Raw genomic sequence first — 19,109 nt, 5'->3', positions numbered from 1 at the left:
CTGTGTGCGACTACCTTTCTACTTGTGGCTTGTTGACAAGCGTGCGCGCGCGCGCACAAATGAAGAAGTGCTTCACTGTAGGAAATAAAGTTTTATTGTTTGGGGCGTTTACAAACATTGCTAACAGCAACAAAGAAGCCATCGGGAGAAATATTTAAGGCGAGGTTTTTCTTCCTTCATGCAACCGATGACCAATTACGTGATGCGAGCAGGAATCTCATCAATCCTGTTGCGTGGGCTTGCTGAACACAAACGGCAGGCGAGCCTCTCCATTTGCGGACGGAAAGCCAAAAGCAAACAAATGCGCCACATTTTGACAGTCGTCGGCGGCCATTTTGTGACGCGACTTCAATGCACTCGTGTTGCGCTCGCAAGTCGAAAAACGTGGGCCGAATGACATCCCGTATCTCGAAGTCTGTATCGGTTGTTGTCAGCAAATCGTGGAAATCAACAGAAAACTGCAGGGGGGGACGGGATTGAAATTTCGAACCCACAAAATTCTTCCAAAAAATATGCTAATAAACATGCAACACGCATACGTTTTCCACAAAAAAAAACGGTGGAAAATGGAACCCCCCAAATCTGATCATCCAGAATGTGAAAGCGCGGGTGCCGATCTGTAAGCGGGTTCCCATACTTCCAAAAGTAAAAGCGAAGATTTTCTGTTGACAAGTTAAGCAAATTGTTCAGGAATTTGGTGTTTTTTCCGCGTGGCACGAACGAAGGCAAGCGATCAGGAGAAAACCAGCGGTTCCAGCTCATAACACACTCGGCCGGCCAGGTCCTCGGGGACCCGCTCCAGCGAGTCCACCTCGCCGGTCTTGTCTGCCGAGACGCTCCGTGTGCCTCCGTCACCGGCGGCGGCGCCGACGTCCCTGAGGAGGTCAAACACGGAGACACTTTGGTCACCCGTGGCCAAACACGGGAGTTGGAACGCATCATTTTCTTTTCCGTACCTGCCCTCTCTGTTGGCCGTCTCTTCAGAGTCACCTTTCGTGGCTCCTCCCAATCGGTTGCTGAACTGAATCAAGGTGCCTGAAAGGGAGCGCAAAACATCATGACAGGAAATCAAACACGCCCAGTTTCTTGACTAGCATCCTCGCCAAACGCATCCATTACATCAGGGAGGGAAATGTCGGAGCCAACAGAACGGGGCGTCAATATGGTTATGTTATTGTGAATGGATGTGCACATCGTGTTGTTGCCGTGGAGACAGCCTCCGGCTGCCTAATTAGGACGCAGTGCAGTAGTTGCCAGATAACGATTATTTTGGGGCTATAATTTCAATCAGCCGTGAGTCTTTGCACGGGACCCTCAGGGGGCACAAATGAGCCCTATTAGCAAACTAAGGCTTCATGTTGGACAATGTCTACACATGATTCAATTCCTGATGCACAAGTGCAATGAAGTTTGGTTCTGTTTACACATTAACGACAATCGAGTCAAACTAAATAACTAAATAAATAAATGGGTTGGATCTGTGAAATGTTCACAGACCGTTTTGAATCTGTCGCAAAGACATTTTGAACACATTCAGAAGATGTTTCACGGTCTGCCAAGATCTTTTGAAACCTTTGACAAACCCTGACGAAAACACAAAAATCAGCTACATATGCATGCATTTGTCGCTCAGTGAGATTGATTTAAATTTCCACTTGATAAAAAGTCATGCTGAGACTGAGAACTTTTTATTAAAAAAAAGAAAAGTAGAAATTTTGGAAAATTTTGTTTAATACATGCTGATGACCCTGGAAGCCAATTTGTGTTCTAATTTTTAAACAAATCTGTTAACATAGTTTGAAAGAAAAAAACATTTGGATTGAACTTTGACGCTAATATTTTCTCTTATCGGCTTGAAATATCGGTTATCGTCCTCCTTGACTACTCAAATCGGCCTTGAAAAAGCCTTATGTGAAGTCCTTTGTAAATGAGAGCGCACGGCGCGCTTACCAGCATGCTGCCGTCTTCTCCTCCAGACCAGAAAGCCAACAATGAGAATCAGCAGCAGCAGCAGGAACCCGCTGACGAGCCCCGAGACCAGCGACGACGACGCAGCTGCTGCCGTGGATGGCGAGGGGCAAGTTTCAGCTCCGGAGAAAAAAGTACGGCAAAGCGTTGCCAGCTTACCCACGACGTTGACGTAAAGCGACGTGGAAGGAGCCGACCAAAAAGCCTCGGAGGAGAAGTTGACGGCGTAGAGGCAGACGTACGCGCCGGCGTCTTTGTCGCGGACGTCGGGGAAGTCGAACAAGGCCACGAAGAAAAGCGTGTGCCCGAACGCCGCCTTGGAGGCGGTGGCGTTGCTGTTGGTGTTCTTCAGGTAGAAGGTGCCGTCGGGGTACAAGGAATGGACGGAGCAGGTGACGGAGAAGCTGCTGCCGCGCGTGACCGACACCTCGCGCGGGCTGTAGACCACCAGCACTTGGTAGGTGGTCATGGAAATCAGCGGCTTCTCCAGCGAGACTGCCAACAAAACAAGTAGTGTTCATTTCCTCAACCGAAATTTAAATCGTCAACACACACTTTTCACCGGACTAAAACCCTCATCAACTCATTTGCTCCCAAAAATGTTTAAAAACTTTACCATGCTCCCAAAGACGTAGTTATATGTTGTTGTTGTTGTTTTTTTTAATGCTAGAGAATACAGAAGGCTTTGATGTAGCCTCTGAACTGAAGAGAATGCTTGAAGCAACGGTAGTAATTACAAAAAATGGCCAGCAGGTTGCAGCAGAGAATAAGAGATCAACCAGGGCCATGTTGAAAGCAAGCAAATAACGATGACATTTAGCTATATTCGAATGCTAATTGCTGCAAAACAGAAACAGAAATATACTTTTTTTTTCCTGATAAAAGAAGACTAATCTTTTTTTTGGTAGGTTCAATGTTTTTATAGCAAAATCGGTCCAAATCCAATAAAACGGCAAAGGAGTGAAGGGGGTTGCTTCACTCAAAATGGCTGCCAGTGAATGAGTTAAAACAAGCTACTTGGCAGCAGGTGGCAGCAGAGTATAAGAGATCAACCAGGGCCATGTTGCAAAACAAGCTCATTTCACAAATCTGTTTTCAACAGATTTGTAAATAATGATGAAACTTAGCTAGATTTGAATGCTAATTGCTACAACAGATTGAAATCTTTTTTTCCTAATGAAAGAAGAAACTCTAATCTTTCCTTTGGTAGGTTCCATGTTTTTATCGCAATAATTCTGTGGGCTTTGCAAAATCACTCCAAATCCAGTAAAACAGCCGGGAGCGAAGGGGGTTGCTTCAGTGAAAATGGCTGTCAGAGAATGAGTTCATAAACAATAACTGGGACTAAATCAGTATCTAACAATGATTTAATCTGGTCAAATCCTGTCTCTGCTAATCTCAGTGTGACACGGTCATGTGACAGAGATTTGAAATCTGCAGCTCGCGAGCGCAACTTGCGCAAACACACGCGACAGACAGGAAGTGGATTCACGCTGACCGTTTAAAGGAAAACAACCCTAAATTGTAGTTGTAAAGTAACAGTAATCCAACGGCTATAACGCTCCAACAATAATGCTAATCTGAGCGCTAACTCATGCTGGCTAATTTACTAGCTTGTAGCACGGAGCCACAGTAGCCACTTGTTGATATACTGTCGTCGTGTGCCAAGTTGTTTTTCATCAAAAAGAGGAGAGAAAATCTGATGCGAAAAAGTTTTAGATACGAAATGTTCAACATAATCTGCTGGCAAAAAAAATACAGGAATAAAACGACTGTCCGAAATTAGACAAATAAAATGATGTTTTCTTGGACTTCAATAAAGGCTCAAATGCTAGATTTATAGTGGACTAAATAAAAACGGGATGAGGTTGACTAACTCTGATCAAAACCAACAAGTGTGATTGAAAGTGGACACAATTTCAAAATGGCGGCAGCACCTTTGACGGTCAGCTCCATGGGATCCCCTTGAGGATAGTAGATGAGGTTTTGCTCCAGTTTCTTCTGATACTCGCAGAAGTAGGACCCCTGGTGGCTGAAGTTGACCCTGGGCAGGCTGAAGGTGGCCGCCTCGCTCTCGCTGTACTTGTGAAGCTTGAAGGTGCCCTGCAACCGTTTCAGCAGGAAGGTGCCGCCTACGTGCTCCGTCAGTATAGTGCAGGTGAACTCCACCTTTGAGCCCCAGTTCACCTCGGCCGACGGACTCACCGCGATCTGAGGCTTCTCCAGAGCACCTTCGACCACAGGAAGAGGGACGCCGACCGCACGGCTCGGTTTATTTATGACGGCAGATCGGTTATCGCTGTCATGTCCATTTGCAATTCGTCTACAGTGGACCAACTATTGAGGTTTGAGGATCAATGCTACTTTTCTCCTTTAACTCTTTGACTGCCAAAAACGTTAAATAACGTTTAGTAAAATCCTATGGAGGAGTGCCAAAGACGTTAAAAGACGTTTGTTTCAAAACAGAGGTGAAACTAACCATTTTCTATTGTTGCTTACTGAAAAACTGAATAAGGTAGAAACAAACTTTTTTTTCTGATGAAAGATGAGAGTCCAATCTTTCATTTGGTAGTACGTGTGTTTCCATAGTCCAAACACATAATTTTCTGTGGACCTTGAAAGATCAGTCAAAATGCTTAATCAGCTGGCACCCACGGCATCCCTTTTCTGAAAACGTCTGGCAGTCAAAGAGTTAATGACAAGAAATGTTGTTGGCATTCATGTAGCGTTAAGAAAAAATAAAAGTGGGCTGAGTAGGGAGCCTTGTGGAATACCACCAGAATGGCAATTATGACCTTACAAATTTCAAACATGATGGGAAGAATTTCTGGTAGAACCTTCAGACAAATTTTCTTTTGAAGGTTCAACCAGTGAGTTACCAGAGTAAAAAGAAAATGGCCACTCATGGAAACAAATCGAAAATTGAATGGAATCGGGCTTGCGTGAATCGTTATATCCCTGATGGCTACAATAGCGAATGTTCCCAGGGGTCATTCAACTCTCACTCTAGGAGGTTTTCTTACCCAAACAGATGACTCCGGCGTCCTCGGCGTGTCCGCAGTTGTTCTCGCCGAAGCCCGGATGCGAGCAGTGCGTGATGGCCAACTCCTGGCCTTCGCACACCACGTTGTCCAGCCAGATGGGGCCGCTGCCCCGCCCAAAGTGCGCGCTGGAGGGGGCCGACACGGCGTGGCCGCAGCCCATCTGCCGGCACACCACGTCGGCGGCGCTCAGCTCCCACTCGTCGTCGCACACCGTCCCCCATTGGCCGCCGTGGAACACCTCCACGCGGCCCGAACAGCCGCTCCAGCCGCCGACCAGCTGGAGTTTCGCTGTCAGTGCAAACAAACGCAAACGGGCAAATAAGAGGGCGGAGCGAGCACAATATTGCCACACGCACGCACGGACAACAATTGAACCTGCGCAGGAAACGGCGGCGGCGCGGTCGTGCCCGCACGCGGCTGGCGTGAAACCCGTGAGCGAGCACTGGTGCAGCGAGGAGACGTTGGCGAAACAGCGGTCGCTGGCCTCCATCACGGGTCCGAGGCTTTGGCCGTAACGGGCGCCGGCGTGGACGCTGACCACGCGGCCGCAGTCCAGGCGATCGCACACCAAGTCGGCCTTGGCGAGGTCCCAGCCGTCGTCGCACAGCGGGTGCCACGCGTTGCCGTGCCGGACCTCCACTCGGCCCGTGCACTCGATGGCGCTGCCCACCAAGCGCACCTCCAGGCTGTCTGCGGGAGCCAATCACAACGCAGATTCGTGGAGCTACCGGAGCAATTCCTAGACACATCTCTTCCATCACACTTTTTTCTCTAAACTTTGTAACTCTATTTGGTTCCGCCTCGCTTTTATTTCGGGTGTAATTTGTGCACTAGACGGGCATTTCCAAACGCACCCACAAGCATTGAACGGGAATTTGGGGTGTGGCCTCGAGCTCTACCGTTCTTGTTTTTTTGACAAATAAACTGAGACATATATGCTATTTTTGGACTGGGGCCATTTTTTTTCCAGAGTGACTTTTAGTCAGAAAAATATGGTAAAATTGCAATTTAGTTTGTTAACTCATTTGCTCCCAAATAAATACGCTCAAATTGAAATGTTCTAAATGTTTATACGTTTTTTATGGGTTTTTTGATGCTCGAGCATACAGAAGGCTTTGATGCAGCCTCTGAACTGCAGAGAACGGGTGAAGCAATGGTAGTCATTACAAAAAAATGGCCAGCAGGTGGCAGCAGAGAATACGAGATCAACCAGGGCCATGTTGAAAGCAAGCAAATAACGATGACATTTAGCTATATTCGAATGCTAATTGCTGCAAAGCGGAAACAGAAATATACTTTTTTTTTCCTGATCGAAGAAGACTAATCTTTTTTTGGTAGGTTCAATGTTTTTATAGCAAAATCGGTCCAAATCCAATAAAACAGCGAAGGAGTGAAGGGGGTTGCTTCAGTCAAAATGGCTGCCAGTGAATGAGTTAAAACAAGCTACACTGTTGATTTTATGCGAGCTATTTAAATGCATTTTTATATTTGTATTTTAAAATGTTTTAAAAGGTGCAAATGTCTAAATGTAACTCCAAGAACTCAAAATTAGTATTGATAATCTTTTTTTTTTTTTTACAATTTTGTTGATTTTGTGATTGTGGAGTGAAATAATTGAATTGGGAATAATTGCACAGCCCTAATAGTATGCACATAATAAAATCGAATGTAAAGGATGAGTAAATCCAGACGAACGGTTTGTTGCGTTTGCCGTCGTTTGCCGTCGTTTGCCGTCACCTGAGCAGACGACGCCGGCGAGCGAGGTGGTGTTGCACGAGCGCTCGTGGAAGGAACTTTGCGGGCACTGCGCCAAGGTGGACTCCACGCCGCTGCATTCGATCTGCGCGCTCCACATGTGTCCCGAGCCGTGGCCGAACTCGGTCCCGGTGCTGATGTGATGGGCGCTGCCGCACTTCAGCTGCTTGCACACCACGGCCGCGTCGCTGCCGTCCCACATCTCGCCGCACACGTCCCCCCAGCGGCCTTTGTCGTAGAACTCCACCCTGCCGGCGCAGCGGTTGTGGCCGCCCGCCAAGCGCACGTTGCCTGAGGACGAGGCAGCCACCGTTTTACTTTCATTTCCTTTTGCATCCTCATGTGTATTGTTAATATCTACTATGCAATTTAATAGTCAGAATTTTATCTGAAAGCTAAAAAAAAAATATGCTTAAATGATTCACTCTTGCGTGAATAAAGTTGTAATATTGATGAGAATAAAATAATAATTTACTTAAATCCAGACTATCATTAACAATACTTTATTCTATTACATTTTTTTTTCAGATTATTTTCTGTAAATATTGCAACCATATGTAAACTTGTCATAATGTTAAATTTGTCACACTTGTGATATGATTTTTTTTTTTTTTGTAATAACACAAATATCATTTATTAATTTTTTAACTCTTATTATTAAGTGAAATTTCTGCAGAAATTGTGTGGGAATGCTGGAAGCTGAATAATGCTAATAGCAGAATGCTAATAGCTGAATGCTAATAGCTGAATGCTAATGAAGGAAATTGAAAGATAAATTACATAAATAAGACCAAAATTTTAATTGTAGTTGAATGAAATGAATAAAAAGAAAACTTGGAGCGCAATCTAAGGTGGGATTTAATCATTTCAGAGGAATTATTATATTCCATTTCCTGATCTGATAGTCAGTTGGTATCAAACCATGGAATTGACTCAAATGTGGTCCTTGAACCCGGGTTGCAGCATTCCCACAATGACTCCTTTCTTCATTTTGCGCCAGTAAATGAAGATTGTTCTCGTACTATACTATTTCCTTCCAAATGATTCCATTCTGATAAAAAAGCGCTTTGAGCGGAAGCCCGTACCCGAGCACTGGACGGCCGCCTCCTGGGCGCCGCCATGTTGTCCGCTCGGGACGTGCTCGTGCAGTGAGCACTGCGTGAGCGACGTCTCCCTGCCGTTGCAGCCGACCTTCAGGCCGCTGACGTCTCGGCCCGGCCCGAAAGATCCCGCCGCCTTGACGGGTTCGCCGCAGTTCATCTCCCGGCAGACCACCGCCGCTTCGCGCGACCCCCACTGGACGTCCATCGCCGGCCACCAGTGGCCCTGGTGGTGGACCTCCACCCGGCCCGAACACTGGTCGCTACCGTTGATCAGTCTGATGGTGGCTAGAAAGACGGGAAAAACAACACGGGTTGCAAATACAGCTGATAATAAGAACTCAAACGGGAACTTTTTCAACAAAATGGTTGACTTTCATGATTTTTTTCTGATAAAGGTTTTGTAGATTTTTTTGTGAGTCCAACTCATAATAGTCCTGGCTACTCATCAGGGGCTGAATTTTCTTGGAAGGACCCTTGAAAATAGCCAGAATGACCTAAAAATGGCCACTTCAAACCAAAATGGCTGACTGTGTGCCCATCTCTGAAAGGACAAAGACTTCTTGGGACTTTTTTGTGGGTCCGCTCACGATACACGTGGCTCATAATTGTCATGTTCCAAACTAAAACTAGCTTCACTGGCTGGATTATTTATTTATTTTTTTTAAAGGACCCCAGGAAATGGCCAAAATAACTTTAAAATGACCACTTTGGACCAAAATGGCAGACTTCCTATGTCCTTTCAGGCATGGGTTCTTGGCTAATAAGTTTCATGTTTCAAACTAAAACTTGAAGGACCCCATTAATTGGCCAAAACGACCCAAACTTACAACAATGGCAGACTTCCTGTGTCCTTTTAAACATGGATTCTTAAAGAGTTTTGGTGAATCTACTCGTGATGGACATGTCTACTTATTTTCATGTTGTTATGTGAAACTGGTATTGGGGGCTGAATTTTCTTGGAAGGACCCCAAGAAATGGGCAAAATCACACTAAAATGACCACCAAAATGGATGACTTCCTGTTTCCTTTCAGTTATGGATTCTTGAGACTTTTTTGTGGGTCTACTCGTGATAAACGTGGCTAGTAAGTTTCATGTTCCAAACTAGTTTTCTGGCCGGATTTTTATTTTTTTTGGAAGGACCCCAGTAATGGGCCAAAACGACCCAAACTTAAAACAATGGATGACTTCCTGTGTCCTTTCAGACACAGGTTCTATACGACTTTTTGTGAATCACCTCATGTATTCGTTTTCATGTTATGTGAAAGTGGCATTGGGGCAGAATTTTCTTGGGCGGGCCCCAGGAAATGGCCAAAATGACACTAAAATGACCACCAAAATGGATGACTTCCTGTTTCCTTTCAGTTATGGATTCTTGAGACTTTTTTGTGGGTCTACTCGTGATAAACGTGGCTCGTAAGTTTCATGTTCCAAACTAAAACTAGTTTCCTGGCCGGATTTTTTTTTTTTGGAAGGACCCCAGTAATGGGTCAAAACGACCCAAACTTAAAACAATGGATGACTTCCTGTGTCCTTTCAGACACAGGTTCTATACAACTTTTTGTGACTCTACTCATCATGGAAAAGTGTATTCGTTTTCATGTTATGTGAAACTGGCATTGGGGCAGAATTTTCTTGGGCGGGCCCCAGGAAATGGCCAAAATGATACTAAAATGGCTGCTTTTAGACCAAGATGGCTGACTTCCTGTGGCCTTTCAAGCTTGGGAAATGTTGGAAATTTGAGGCTCCAACCACTCCAAACTTTTCAGATGATGCCAAGAAGTTGTCCGAGGGTCTTTTGCCCACCTGAACACATGACGGCGGCGTCTTCCACGTGATTGCAGTTATTCTCTCCGAAGGACGAATGCGGGCAGTCGCTCAAGGCCGACTCGTTGCCCACACATTCCACGTCATCCAGCCAGATTTCTCCCTTGCCTTCGCCGAAGTAGGCGCCCGATTTGGCCGTCATGGCCGTGCCGCAGTCCATGGCCCGGCACACCACTTGAGCGTCTCGAATGTCCCACGAGTCGTCGCACGCCGTCCCCCAAACGCCGTCGTGGTAGAACTCCACTCGGCCCGAGCATCGGTCCGTGCCGTTGGCGAGCCGGAGCGTGGGGGTGCCTGTGGACGGTGATAATAACTTTGTTTTTTTTTTACTTGTTAAGGGGTCTTAAAAAGTATGGAGGACCAAAACGGACAAAATTTAAAGTACATAAATGACTAAAGTGAAAATAAAATAAATATATGCTGCAGACAGTGGACAAGATAGTCGTCCATTGCTGGAGTCCAAACCAAGACACGCTTAGGACCGCCCCCTCATTTGAATAACATTTCGACCTGACAGAGCATTTTCATGCACTGATTGATATTTAATTCTATTTATATATTTAGTTTTACATTTATTTCGACATTTATTTTATTTTTGAATCTTGTTTTTTATTTTTGTATTTATTTTTACTTTTATTTATTTATGTATATATATTTTGTTGTTTTTATTTCCATTTCTATGTATTTTTTGTAATAAATGTTGTAATTAAATTTTAATATCCTTTTTTTTATGTTTGCTTTCAGTCATTTATTGATTTATTCATTGCTTTATTTTTAATTTTGGCATCTTTGGTTCGACGATGTACGTGAAATGGAGTGTTTCCAATCCCTTTCATTGGTGAGAAGCGATTTGACTGATTTGCTATTCCACGGCGCTGAAGGTGACTTGGAAAGGTGTCCTACCCATGCATGAAAGCGAAACCCCTCGGCACGTGTCGGACGTCTCGTGGACGGCGCACTGGGAGAAGGAGGCGGCGTCTCTGGGGCAGGCGCTCCTGTAGCTCCCGAGCTGGCTTTCGCCAAAGTACTCCACGTCTTTGGCGAGACCGCCGCAGTTGAGCTCCTGGCACACCATGCTGGCCTCCCTGGTGCCCCAGTTGTGATCGCACAGCTTGCCCCACTGGCCGTTGTGGAACACCTCCAGGCGGCCCGAGCACTGCGTGGTCCCGTTGGTCAGTCGGAGGGTTTCTGGAAAACGTGTCATTGTTGTGGCAGCGTTGTAATACTTTTGGAGGCGGAGCTTAGTAATCACCCGAACATATGACGCCGGCATCCTCGCGATGGTTGCAGTCGTGCTCGCCGAGTCCCCGGTGCGAGCACTCGGCCAGCGACTTCTCCCGGCCCGTGCACTCCAAATCGTCCAGCCAGATTTCGCTGTCGCCTGCGCCGAAGAAAGCGTTGTATTTGACTTCAATGGGAGCCCCGCAGCCCATCTCGCGGCACACCACGCTGGCCTCCTGCATGCCCCATTTGTCGTCGCACACCGTCCCCCACTGGTCCAAGTGCAGGATCTCCACTCGGCCCACGCAGCGGTTGGTCCCGTTGACCAGGCGAACGGGTTGGCTGTCTATCAGGCACAAAGGAAAAATTATTATGATTATTGTAAATGGTCTTATGAATGCATTGTAACCAAATACAGTGGAAAGTTGGTGGAGACGATCACAAAATTGTGCTGTTATGGCATCAACAGAAACATTTGCAGTCTACAGAAAACTGTTTGCATTCAAACTCATCACGACCGTTTCACAGTCAATTAGCACCCTCTATTGGTGGACAGTGGAAGTTACTTCTCCATGAAACGCTTCCGCAACGAATGTCAACACAGTCGACCTACTGTAGCAGGAAAACGTAGCGTCGACGCAGTGTTCTTTGACGACTTGATGCGAGCACTGCGAGATGGAGGTCTCGTTGCCCCTGCACGTGGTTTTCACCGCCGACACTTCACTGGATTCACCAAAGTACAGCTTTTGGGCGGAAACCAGAGGTTTGCCGCAGTTGATCTCCTGGCAGATGGTTTTGGTTTCGGGCAGGCCCAGGTCACCGCAAACTTTGTTCCAGCGGCTGTCCTGGAAGATCTCCAGTCTGCCGTTGCAGCGGTTGCTTCCGTTGTTCACTCGCACGTGATCTGAAAGCCAGAATTCATCAGGATTTGATGACAATATTACATACTATGATATTCTTTGCTTTCCTGGTGCAAAATATAAATTGTAATATTGCAAGTTTATTCATGTTAAATGACCATTATGATGGAAATTTGACCCCCCCCCCCCCCCACACACACACACACACACACACTCCCCTAATATACAAATATTTAGCCTGTTAAATTACAATTTTATTTGAATAAATACATTTTGTTTACTATTACAACTTTTTTCGTTGTAAAATTATGGGTATTTTCATGCAGTTCCGTTCTTTTGTGCTGTAAAATTACAGCTTCACTCCAATATTATAATTATTTTCCTTGTCAAATAATATTCACGGGAAGTTTATGTATTTGAATAAAACATATTTGTCCTTACAAAATTATCTATCATACCAAATATTCTGTAATTTTGATTTTATTTTTTTTAAATGACAACTTCTGGTAAACTTTTTCTTTTAATATATATTTTGCCTGCATTTATCTTCATACAATTTCAATTATGTTTTGTAAAACAACTTTTGTCCGCTTTTTAGGACTTTATATTCAAACATTTCTGTGTTCTGTAATATTACAAGTTCATTCTGATAAATTGTAAAATGATCGTTTGCTATTTTTTTCATGCCTTTCAACATTTTTATAACCTTATTTCATGAAATTGTTATTTAATTATTTCAATATGCACTTTGTAGTTCATACAGAGCTGTTATTAATATTGATTTCACAACGTTATGTATAGTGAAACGAAATCCCATGCTTCAGTCAAAATCGGTCTTACGAAGTCTGCCTAGCAACAAGTGACTTTTTCATCTTAAAGGAATGTCTTGATATGTCTCTTGTACTGAATATGATTGGAATGTTAACCCAATAAGTGGGCAAGCGTGCGAATGGAAGTCCCGTCTTACCCGAGCAGACCACGCCGGCATCTTCGCTGTGAGCGCAGTTGTTCTCGCCAAAGGGCCTGTGCTGGCACTTGACGATGGACATTTCGTTTCCGGTGCACCGCACGTCATCCAGCCAGATTTGGTCCCTGGCGTGGCCGAAGCGCAGTTCGGCTTTGCGGACGGCCAGCGCCGTGCCGCACTGCAGCTCGCGACACACCACCTGCGCGTTGGCGAGGTCCCAGTGGTCGTCGCACACGGTGCCCCACTTGCCGCTGTGGAGGACCTCCACGCGGCCGGAGCAACGGGACGACTCGTGGCCCGCCAGCCTCACTGTACCGCTGTAGCATTCTGGGAATGCAAAGATGCTATTACATTTTTTTTTTAAATGTTTTTAACAGTAAAAAAGCACAGGCACATACTTTTTTTTAAGAAAGTCAAGTAAGTAAGCAGGTAATAGGTCGATAAGGTGTAAATATGATCGATAGATCGAGATAAAACACAGTAAATAATCATAATGCAAGATAAGATAGCAAACTAGCTAGATAATGAACTTGCTGGCTAGCTAGCTAGCTAGCTAGAAGCCTAGGCAGTAAGATATCAAAATAGCAAATTAGCGAGATAGATACAACAGCTAGCGAGATGTTAGCCTTAAGCAAGCAGACTTTTGTTAGACAAACTATATTTTCATTAAAAAAAAAAGAGATAAATTGTCAATCTGGCTAAGCTAAATGGGCGAGCACTGTTTGTGTTTAATTAAAGCAAATACTGACCCGTACAGATGAAAAGATGAAGAATACCTGAGGCACAAACAAACAAACAGTGAGATATTTTCAACTTCAGCTTCACCGGCATAATCCAATAACATCCTATATTACGACAAAAAAAGTTAAACTACACAGCTCACTTTTTTTCTTTTTTTTACACAAATACGGCTGATGATCACTCATGAAATGTTTCAACTTTCATCTGTGAACACACCAGTGTTTGTTAAATGGAGAACTATTACACTTACAAGCTTCTGTCGTAAATTACGGCATTCAAAAGACGGAGAGAAAAGGTCAAAACTTACCCAATGACAGAAAAACAAGTTTTCTGTGACAAATGGAGGTCATAATGTGTATTCAACGTCGTCAAGAGCCTGCCACAATTCAGTCAAAAATGATTACGCATATGTGGCAATATTAGTGCCATTTGTGAAACGTCAAAAACAAACCTGTCAAGGGCAATTATTTGCGGGACGTAAATAAACACACAGGAATTGCTGCAAAGCGCAGTTCGGATGGACTCAGACCGCAAACGCGTGTTGACATTTGGATCAATCATTAAAGGCGGACAGTGACAGCGGACTCAAAATCTGCGCCGATGGACAGAAAACCCGTCCTTTTTAAATCCGATTTTTATCTGCAGTTTGGCACAGGGGATCATTATACATGCAATTATTATTTTGGGGGGTTTAAATTACAATGGAAGCGTCAACTTTATTACACAATTTGGTCCCATAAATGAGAATCTTTTTTTCAATATAATTGCTGTCAGTCTCACCTCCCCTTTCATTGAGATAAATTAATATTTGCTCGTCTATTGATTTGCGGGTAAATGATTGCAGACGAGCGTTTTGACGGGAAAGGAAGAGCGCGGCGGGACAAGAGGTCACCGTGTCAAGCGCAAGTCAAAGTGCAAGTGCAAAGCAGTTAGTGACAAAAGTTTTGCCCCGTTACTTCCAATCATGTCAATTTGTATTCAAACAAACAAAAGTGTACACACCCTTTGATGACACATGTGAGGCTTTGGAACGGTCATAAAAGTGTCAAAACGGTTACAATATATTTTTTAGAACGCACACTCACCCATAATTGAGTAAGATGCAATCCATATATAAACTTTATTATTTTGCAAAGTGGCAGATTGTCATCACATCTGACAAATGTCAAAAAAGTCACAGTATTATCGAGTTCACATGATGGCACAGCACATGGGAAATAATATGCACAGTCGCAGAAATGGACAACTCATATGCATGCTACTTGGCCACAACATTAGGCACACCTGTACCTCATCTAATGACATCCAAAGCAAGAAAATTCACAAAGATGGTGAAAAGACAGCAAAGCCCTTTGGGATTTTCTCATTTGGATGAAAGCGCATTTGAGGCGCACTAGCTCCGCCTGGAGGCAAAGTTGCAGAATTGCAGTTTTGGTGTGCCGAATATTGTGGCCGCTGAGCACGCAGACTGACAAACACTGACACGATCGGCAACGCTCCCTTTCGTGGGGTCTAAAAGTCTATTTTGTCAACATGTAACGAGACATTTTTGAGGACGTCTGGCATCCACGGTAAGAAGACACAGGAGGAGGTTTCACCTTTTTGTTCCGTACTGGCCTCTAAGAGTCCGTCTGTAGAAAAAGAAAAAAGAAAGAAAAAAAGAACAACATGCTCCTTATCATTTGGACAGATCGTCTTATCACATTCCCTTTTCCGTGATGCAAAATTAGACTTGCACGACTCATACATTTGCAAAAAGTGAAACACGGCAGTGAAGTCCCTTACATTGGCAGAGGCGTGAGAAGTGAGGCCCAGGAAGGCAAACACAGAGTTGTTCTCTTTCGACTGGAAAAAGTCGTCATAGTCCTGTCGGGAAGGAAAAAAAAGGTGCGTTGCATGACAGCTTCCATGTGAACTTTGGTAGCCGTTCACCACTACAAGCTTTTATCTTGGAACGCTTGCGGTCCCGGAACCCGTTCCGCAAGCATGTGGCGATGGATTACCGCCGCCAGCGAGAGTGACGCCACGTAATCCGTGCCGGGATTACGGCGGGATTACAGAGGTGGCCTGCAGTTCTGATAGACGATTGCGCCGCAACTCACAATAGGCAGCAAAAGGTAGCGAGCCCGACCAGCCGACGACTTGAATTCAAACAAACGCAGCCAAACAGCAGCGACCTCTCGGCAAGCGTCACATTCATTCATGTGCATAGAAAGGCACAAGGGGACTTTTTATCATCTCTTCAGATGTGCAGGCTCATCTCTTTTTTCATACCTTGCATGTACATAATAAAGTTTTAGTTAGAGTTGAACAATTCAATTAAAATCAACATCGTAACGCAGTTTTTTTTTTTTAAGTATTCACATACATGTCAACCCTAATTTGGTCCCACCTGTATTACAAACCCATAAAATCCTTATTTTCCCATAAAAATCCTTATGTCAGTTTTATCAATACTAAAGCTGTTTCATGCAATAACATTAATCTTACCTTACTTTCTTTCTTATATGAAGACATTGACAGTATCTTGTTCCAAATGACATTTTATTGCACAAAGAAAAAACAGATTTCTAAATATCACAGGGACGGTTGACTTTTTTGTTGCTTCACATTTCTGTCGTGCAACTTTGATTTCAAATGTTCTTTGACATCGTAAATGTCAGATGCCGCAACCTTAATGTCCCGTGAACAAAGCGAACATGATGCATACTCTTCTCCAAGTTTTGACGGACCAATTACCTTAAATAAATCCGTCCATTCCGAACGAAAACGTCCGGTGTATCTTGTTTTTTTGGCCGGCCTGTCCCCCATTTTCTCAACCACTGCGAACGACTCGCAATTTTCGCGCTAACACAAATTTCTTAACTGCGCATGTCAGGAAACTGTTAGAAGTCTCGCGCGATAGACGAGATTTTGTGACCGGTTGTTGTTTAAATCGAGTTTATGCACACGTGTAGCACGTAGCCGACAGTAAATACTAAATAAATTTAAAAAGGGTAAGCAATATATACTAATATTATTATTTTCATGAAAACAGTTAAATCCGTATTCATTTCCAAATACGCCCGTATGCTTTTGCAACACTTAAAAATCCGTAAGAAATACGGACAAACCTTATGGGTTGACATGGATGTATTCAAACGAAATGTCTTTCATTTTTATTAGTCATACACTAAAATTGACACCAAAACATTTTTGAATCACACCCGCTCAACCCACATTTTGGTGCCTAGAAAGAAAGTTGCAATGGTTTTCGGCTATTTTAATGTCACTGGATCTGAAAGTGACATTTGGATTTCACGAATTGGCTACAGATGTTCAGATATTCCATATTGAAGTGCTAATGAAACTCAAGTAATGGCATTTTCTTTATGCTCCGACTTGGATGAGGACAAATCTGCCCTTTCAAGCATGTCATTGCAAATCAGCAAATCAGGTTCCGTGTGAAGATCAAGCAAAATAATTCAGAAAATTTGCCAATATTAGCAGCAACAACAGGTGGCGTCACAGCACATTACACTACTTTTAATCAAAATCAAAAGTACATTTCGTAAACGGTCAAAGCGCATTGACAAAAAAAATATCAATATCTCAAAGACTAAACGAGACTCAGCAGAAAACATTCAAATACTTTTTGGCCCTTTTTGTTGGCCAGTGTAATAAATCTCGGGTGAGATTATAAAAAATGATCCCATATTAAATTGCAATTACAATATCGAGGCAACATAACTCACAATTACTAGTAGATTATTTTCAACATGTTTTCTCCTTACCTGTAAATAAAATTGCTTTAATTTGACCGCCGACCAGTTTGACGTGCACATTTTTTGGACCATCGTAGAAAGACAAAACAAGAAAATGGTTCCTGGCAACCCGTTGAGGCGGTTTGTGTCCTTCCTTACCCCACAGTAGCGCTCGTCATTGAAGATCTGCGGCGGCAACGGGTTGCCTTTCTCGGGCCGCTTGCCGCCCGGGATGTGGCGGTACATCCACTGCCGCTGCTCCTCCAGCATGGCGATGTCCACCTGCTGGAACGGGATGCGGTTGGCCTCCAGGAAGCCCAACACCGCCTGCTGCTGCTTTTTCACCTTCCGCAAGAAAAACGCAAGCACAAGCTCATCAAACTCAAGATACATCGGAAATGTCATCACGTATTCCTCAGCGTGATTCGGTTATTGCGCGTTTCATCTATTGCAGCTTTATTTTGCTATTTTTTTATGCCAGTGGAGATTTAAAAAAAAAATAAAAATACAATCAGAGATCAGAGTACAGTAATGAGGATATCCCGGCATGCGTAAGCGTGTTGCATTTTGGGACGGCGGCCACAATGGCGCTTTTGTTTGCCGGTCGCGGCTCGATTGGGGCACTCTCGCACCCAAACAAATGTGACCTTGCGGTGCACCCTCAATAGCAACGTGGCCAAGTGACAGCCAGTTTGTCTGATGGGAAACAGTTCAGTGTGTGTGTGTGTGTGTGTGTGTCATCATTTTAGGGCGCCAGATTCAACACTTGTGGGTGAATTGCAAAAATAGCCCACCCCTAAAAAATGTCTACAAATGCCTCACACTGCACACAAGTATGCAAGTGTTTTGTTTGCACTCTGAATGAAGGGATTAACTTGGAATAATCCTTTCATTAGTGGACAAACATGGACAAAATAGGACTCCTGGGGACAAATATACAATGCAAACACACACACACACAAATAATAATAATGATACACTCAAAGTTGTGCCACAACAATCACAACAATGAGGCACTCTAAAGTCGGCTGTCAAGTCTGACTCTTTTTTAATAAATAAAATAAAAATCTCCCTTCCATCTTTCTATGTGTGACATGCGCGCACTCACTGCCAACAACAAGGCGCTCCAAAGCAGCCACTTTATTTTTTAAAACACTTTGAATGGTAAAAACCTGCATCATCAGGGTACGTTTGTTTCATTTAACTTTAACTGCATAGTGGTTTGTGTGAGTTATGTAAACGTTACCTTACATTGCATGTATACTTGACAAGCAATTTATGATGCTGACAATTCCAAACGGTCTATTCGTGCCTTCTGCAGCAAAAGTCCTAATATGGCTTTTTCCTCCCATCACTTGCAACCTGCATTCAATCAACACTAACTCCATTTAAAGGCTTTCAGAGCCAATTATTCCTCTGGCATCACTGACCCAAATGGTGAATTTAGTCAGGCGTACAACCACTGACTGGACTGTCCTGTACTTTCCCTCTCTGTGATGTAGACAACTTTAAACGACTCGACTCCCTTTGTTAATTATCAAAGGCTGCACACAGGTGTTGTTTTAATTTGGATCAATAATCCACAAACAAGAGTTAAAAAAAAATAAAAAAATCCCCAATCACTCACCGCCAATGATCCACTTGAAGAGGCAATGTAAACCTTGATGATAGCCATTTTAATCCCTCATAACGGGGCCACCGAAAGAAGACGAAGTTCAACCGACAAGATCGCGACGAAGTGCGTTTGATTGCATGAGAGCGAAGACGCCAGGGTTCAAACTAAGCCACAGTACGCTTGTGCTGACCGGCTAGCGATAATAAACGACGCGCTTCCGGTGTTACTTTTCAAATGAAAAATAAATCGAGTTATTTTCTTCCCTTT

At 44.0% G+C, this 19,109-nt stretch overlaps 2 protein-coding genes across 5 annotated transcripts; both read right to left on the bottom strand.

Annotated features, from left to right (window-relative positions):
- Positions 1–76: 76 nt before the first annotated feature.
- Positions 77–14,385, bottom strand: LOC144039117 (scavenger receptor cysteine-rich type 1 protein M130-like). 3 transcript variants are annotated; one of them, XM_077552089.1, is made up of 17 exons: positions 13,936–14,385; positions 13,792–13,860; positions 13,493–13,519; positions 12,744–13,070; positions 11,530–11,820; positions 10,948–11,262; positions 10,599–10,883; positions 9,675–9,989; positions 7,853–8,155; positions 6,750–7,058; positions 5,388–5,702; positions 4,992–5,300; positions 3,906–4,199; positions 2,128–2,463; positions 1,951–2,058; positions 957–1,035; positions 77–875 (listed from the first exon to the last, which is right to left on the bottom strand). In XM_077552089.1, the coding sequence occupies exons 2-17, from the start codon at positions 13,832–13,834 to the stop codon at positions 734–736; spliced, it is 3,798 nt and encodes a 1,265-aa protein (XP_077408215.1). In that variant the 5' UTR covers positions 13,835–13,860; positions 13,936–14,385; the 3' UTR covers positions 77–733. The 3 variants fall into 3 exon arrangements, with proteins under 3 accessions (XP_077408215.1, XP_077408213.1, XP_077408214.1); XM_077552087.1 differs by having other exon boundaries at positions 13,493–14,385; XM_077552088.1 differs by having other exon boundaries at positions 1,951–2,055; positions 13,493–14,385.
- A 195-nt stretch (positions 14,386–14,580) lies between these two features.
- sh3bgrl2 (SH3 domain binding glutamate-rich protein like 2) lies at positions 14,581–19,028 on the bottom strand. 2 transcript variants are annotated; one of them, XM_077552106.1, is made up of 4 exons: positions 18,855–19,028; positions 17,387–17,572; positions 15,270–15,350; positions 14,581–15,115 (listed from the first exon to the last, which is right to left on the bottom strand). In XM_077552106.1, exons 1-4 carry the CDS (start codon positions 18,900–18,902, stop codon positions 15,104–15,106), a joined length of 327 nt encoding a protein of 108 aa, XP_077408232.1. In that variant the 5' UTR covers positions 18,903–19,028; the 3' UTR covers positions 14,581–15,103. The 2 variants fall into 2 exon arrangements, with proteins under 2 accessions (XP_077408232.1, XP_077408233.1); XM_077552107.1 differs by lacking the exon at positions 18,855–19,028 and adding an exon at positions 18,474–18,662.
- Between the last annotated feature and the right edge of the window lie 81 nt (positions 19,029–19,109).

Source organism: Vanacampus margaritifer, chromosome 19 (genome assembly GCF_051991255.1).
Source record: "Vanacampus margaritifer isolate UIUO_Vmar chromosome 19, RoL_Vmar_1.0, whole genome shotgun sequence".
Taxonomy (NCBI): Eukaryota; Metazoa; Chordata; class Actinopteri; order Syngnathiformes; family Syngnathidae; genus Vanacampus; species Vanacampus margaritifer.
Note: the sequence above shows the minus strand (reverse complement) of the source record. Positions and strands in the feature narration are given on the sequence as shown.

Excerpts from the sequence above, each read along its gene's own strand:
- LOC144039117 (XM_077552087.1), bottom strand. The coding sequence starts at position 13,574 with ATGCCGGTGAAGCTGAAGTTGAAAATATCTCACTGTTTGTTTGTTTGT. Across the intron at positions 10,884-10,947 it reads TGCCGGCGTCATATGTTCGG|AAACCCTCCGACTGACCAAC; the intron begins GTGATTACTAAG and ends CACGTTTTCCAG. Across the intron at positions 7,059-7,852 it reads GGCGGCCGTCCAGTGCTCGG|GCAACGTGCGCTTGGCGGGC; the intron begins GTACGGGCTTCC and ends CCTCGTCCTCAG.
- sh3bgrl2 (XM_077552106.1), bottom strand. The coding sequence starts at position 18,902 with ATGGCTATCATCAAGGTTTACATTGCCTCTTCAAGTGGATCATTGGCG. Across the intron at positions 17,573-18,854 it reads CTTCAAGTGGATCATTGGCG|GTGAAAAAGCAGCAGCAGGC; the intron begins GTGAGTGATTGG and ends TTCTTGCGGAAG. Across the intron at positions 15,351-17,386 it reads ATGACGAGCGCTACTGTGGG|GACTATGACGACTTTTTCCA; the intron begins GTAAGGAAGGAC and ends CCTTCCCGACAG.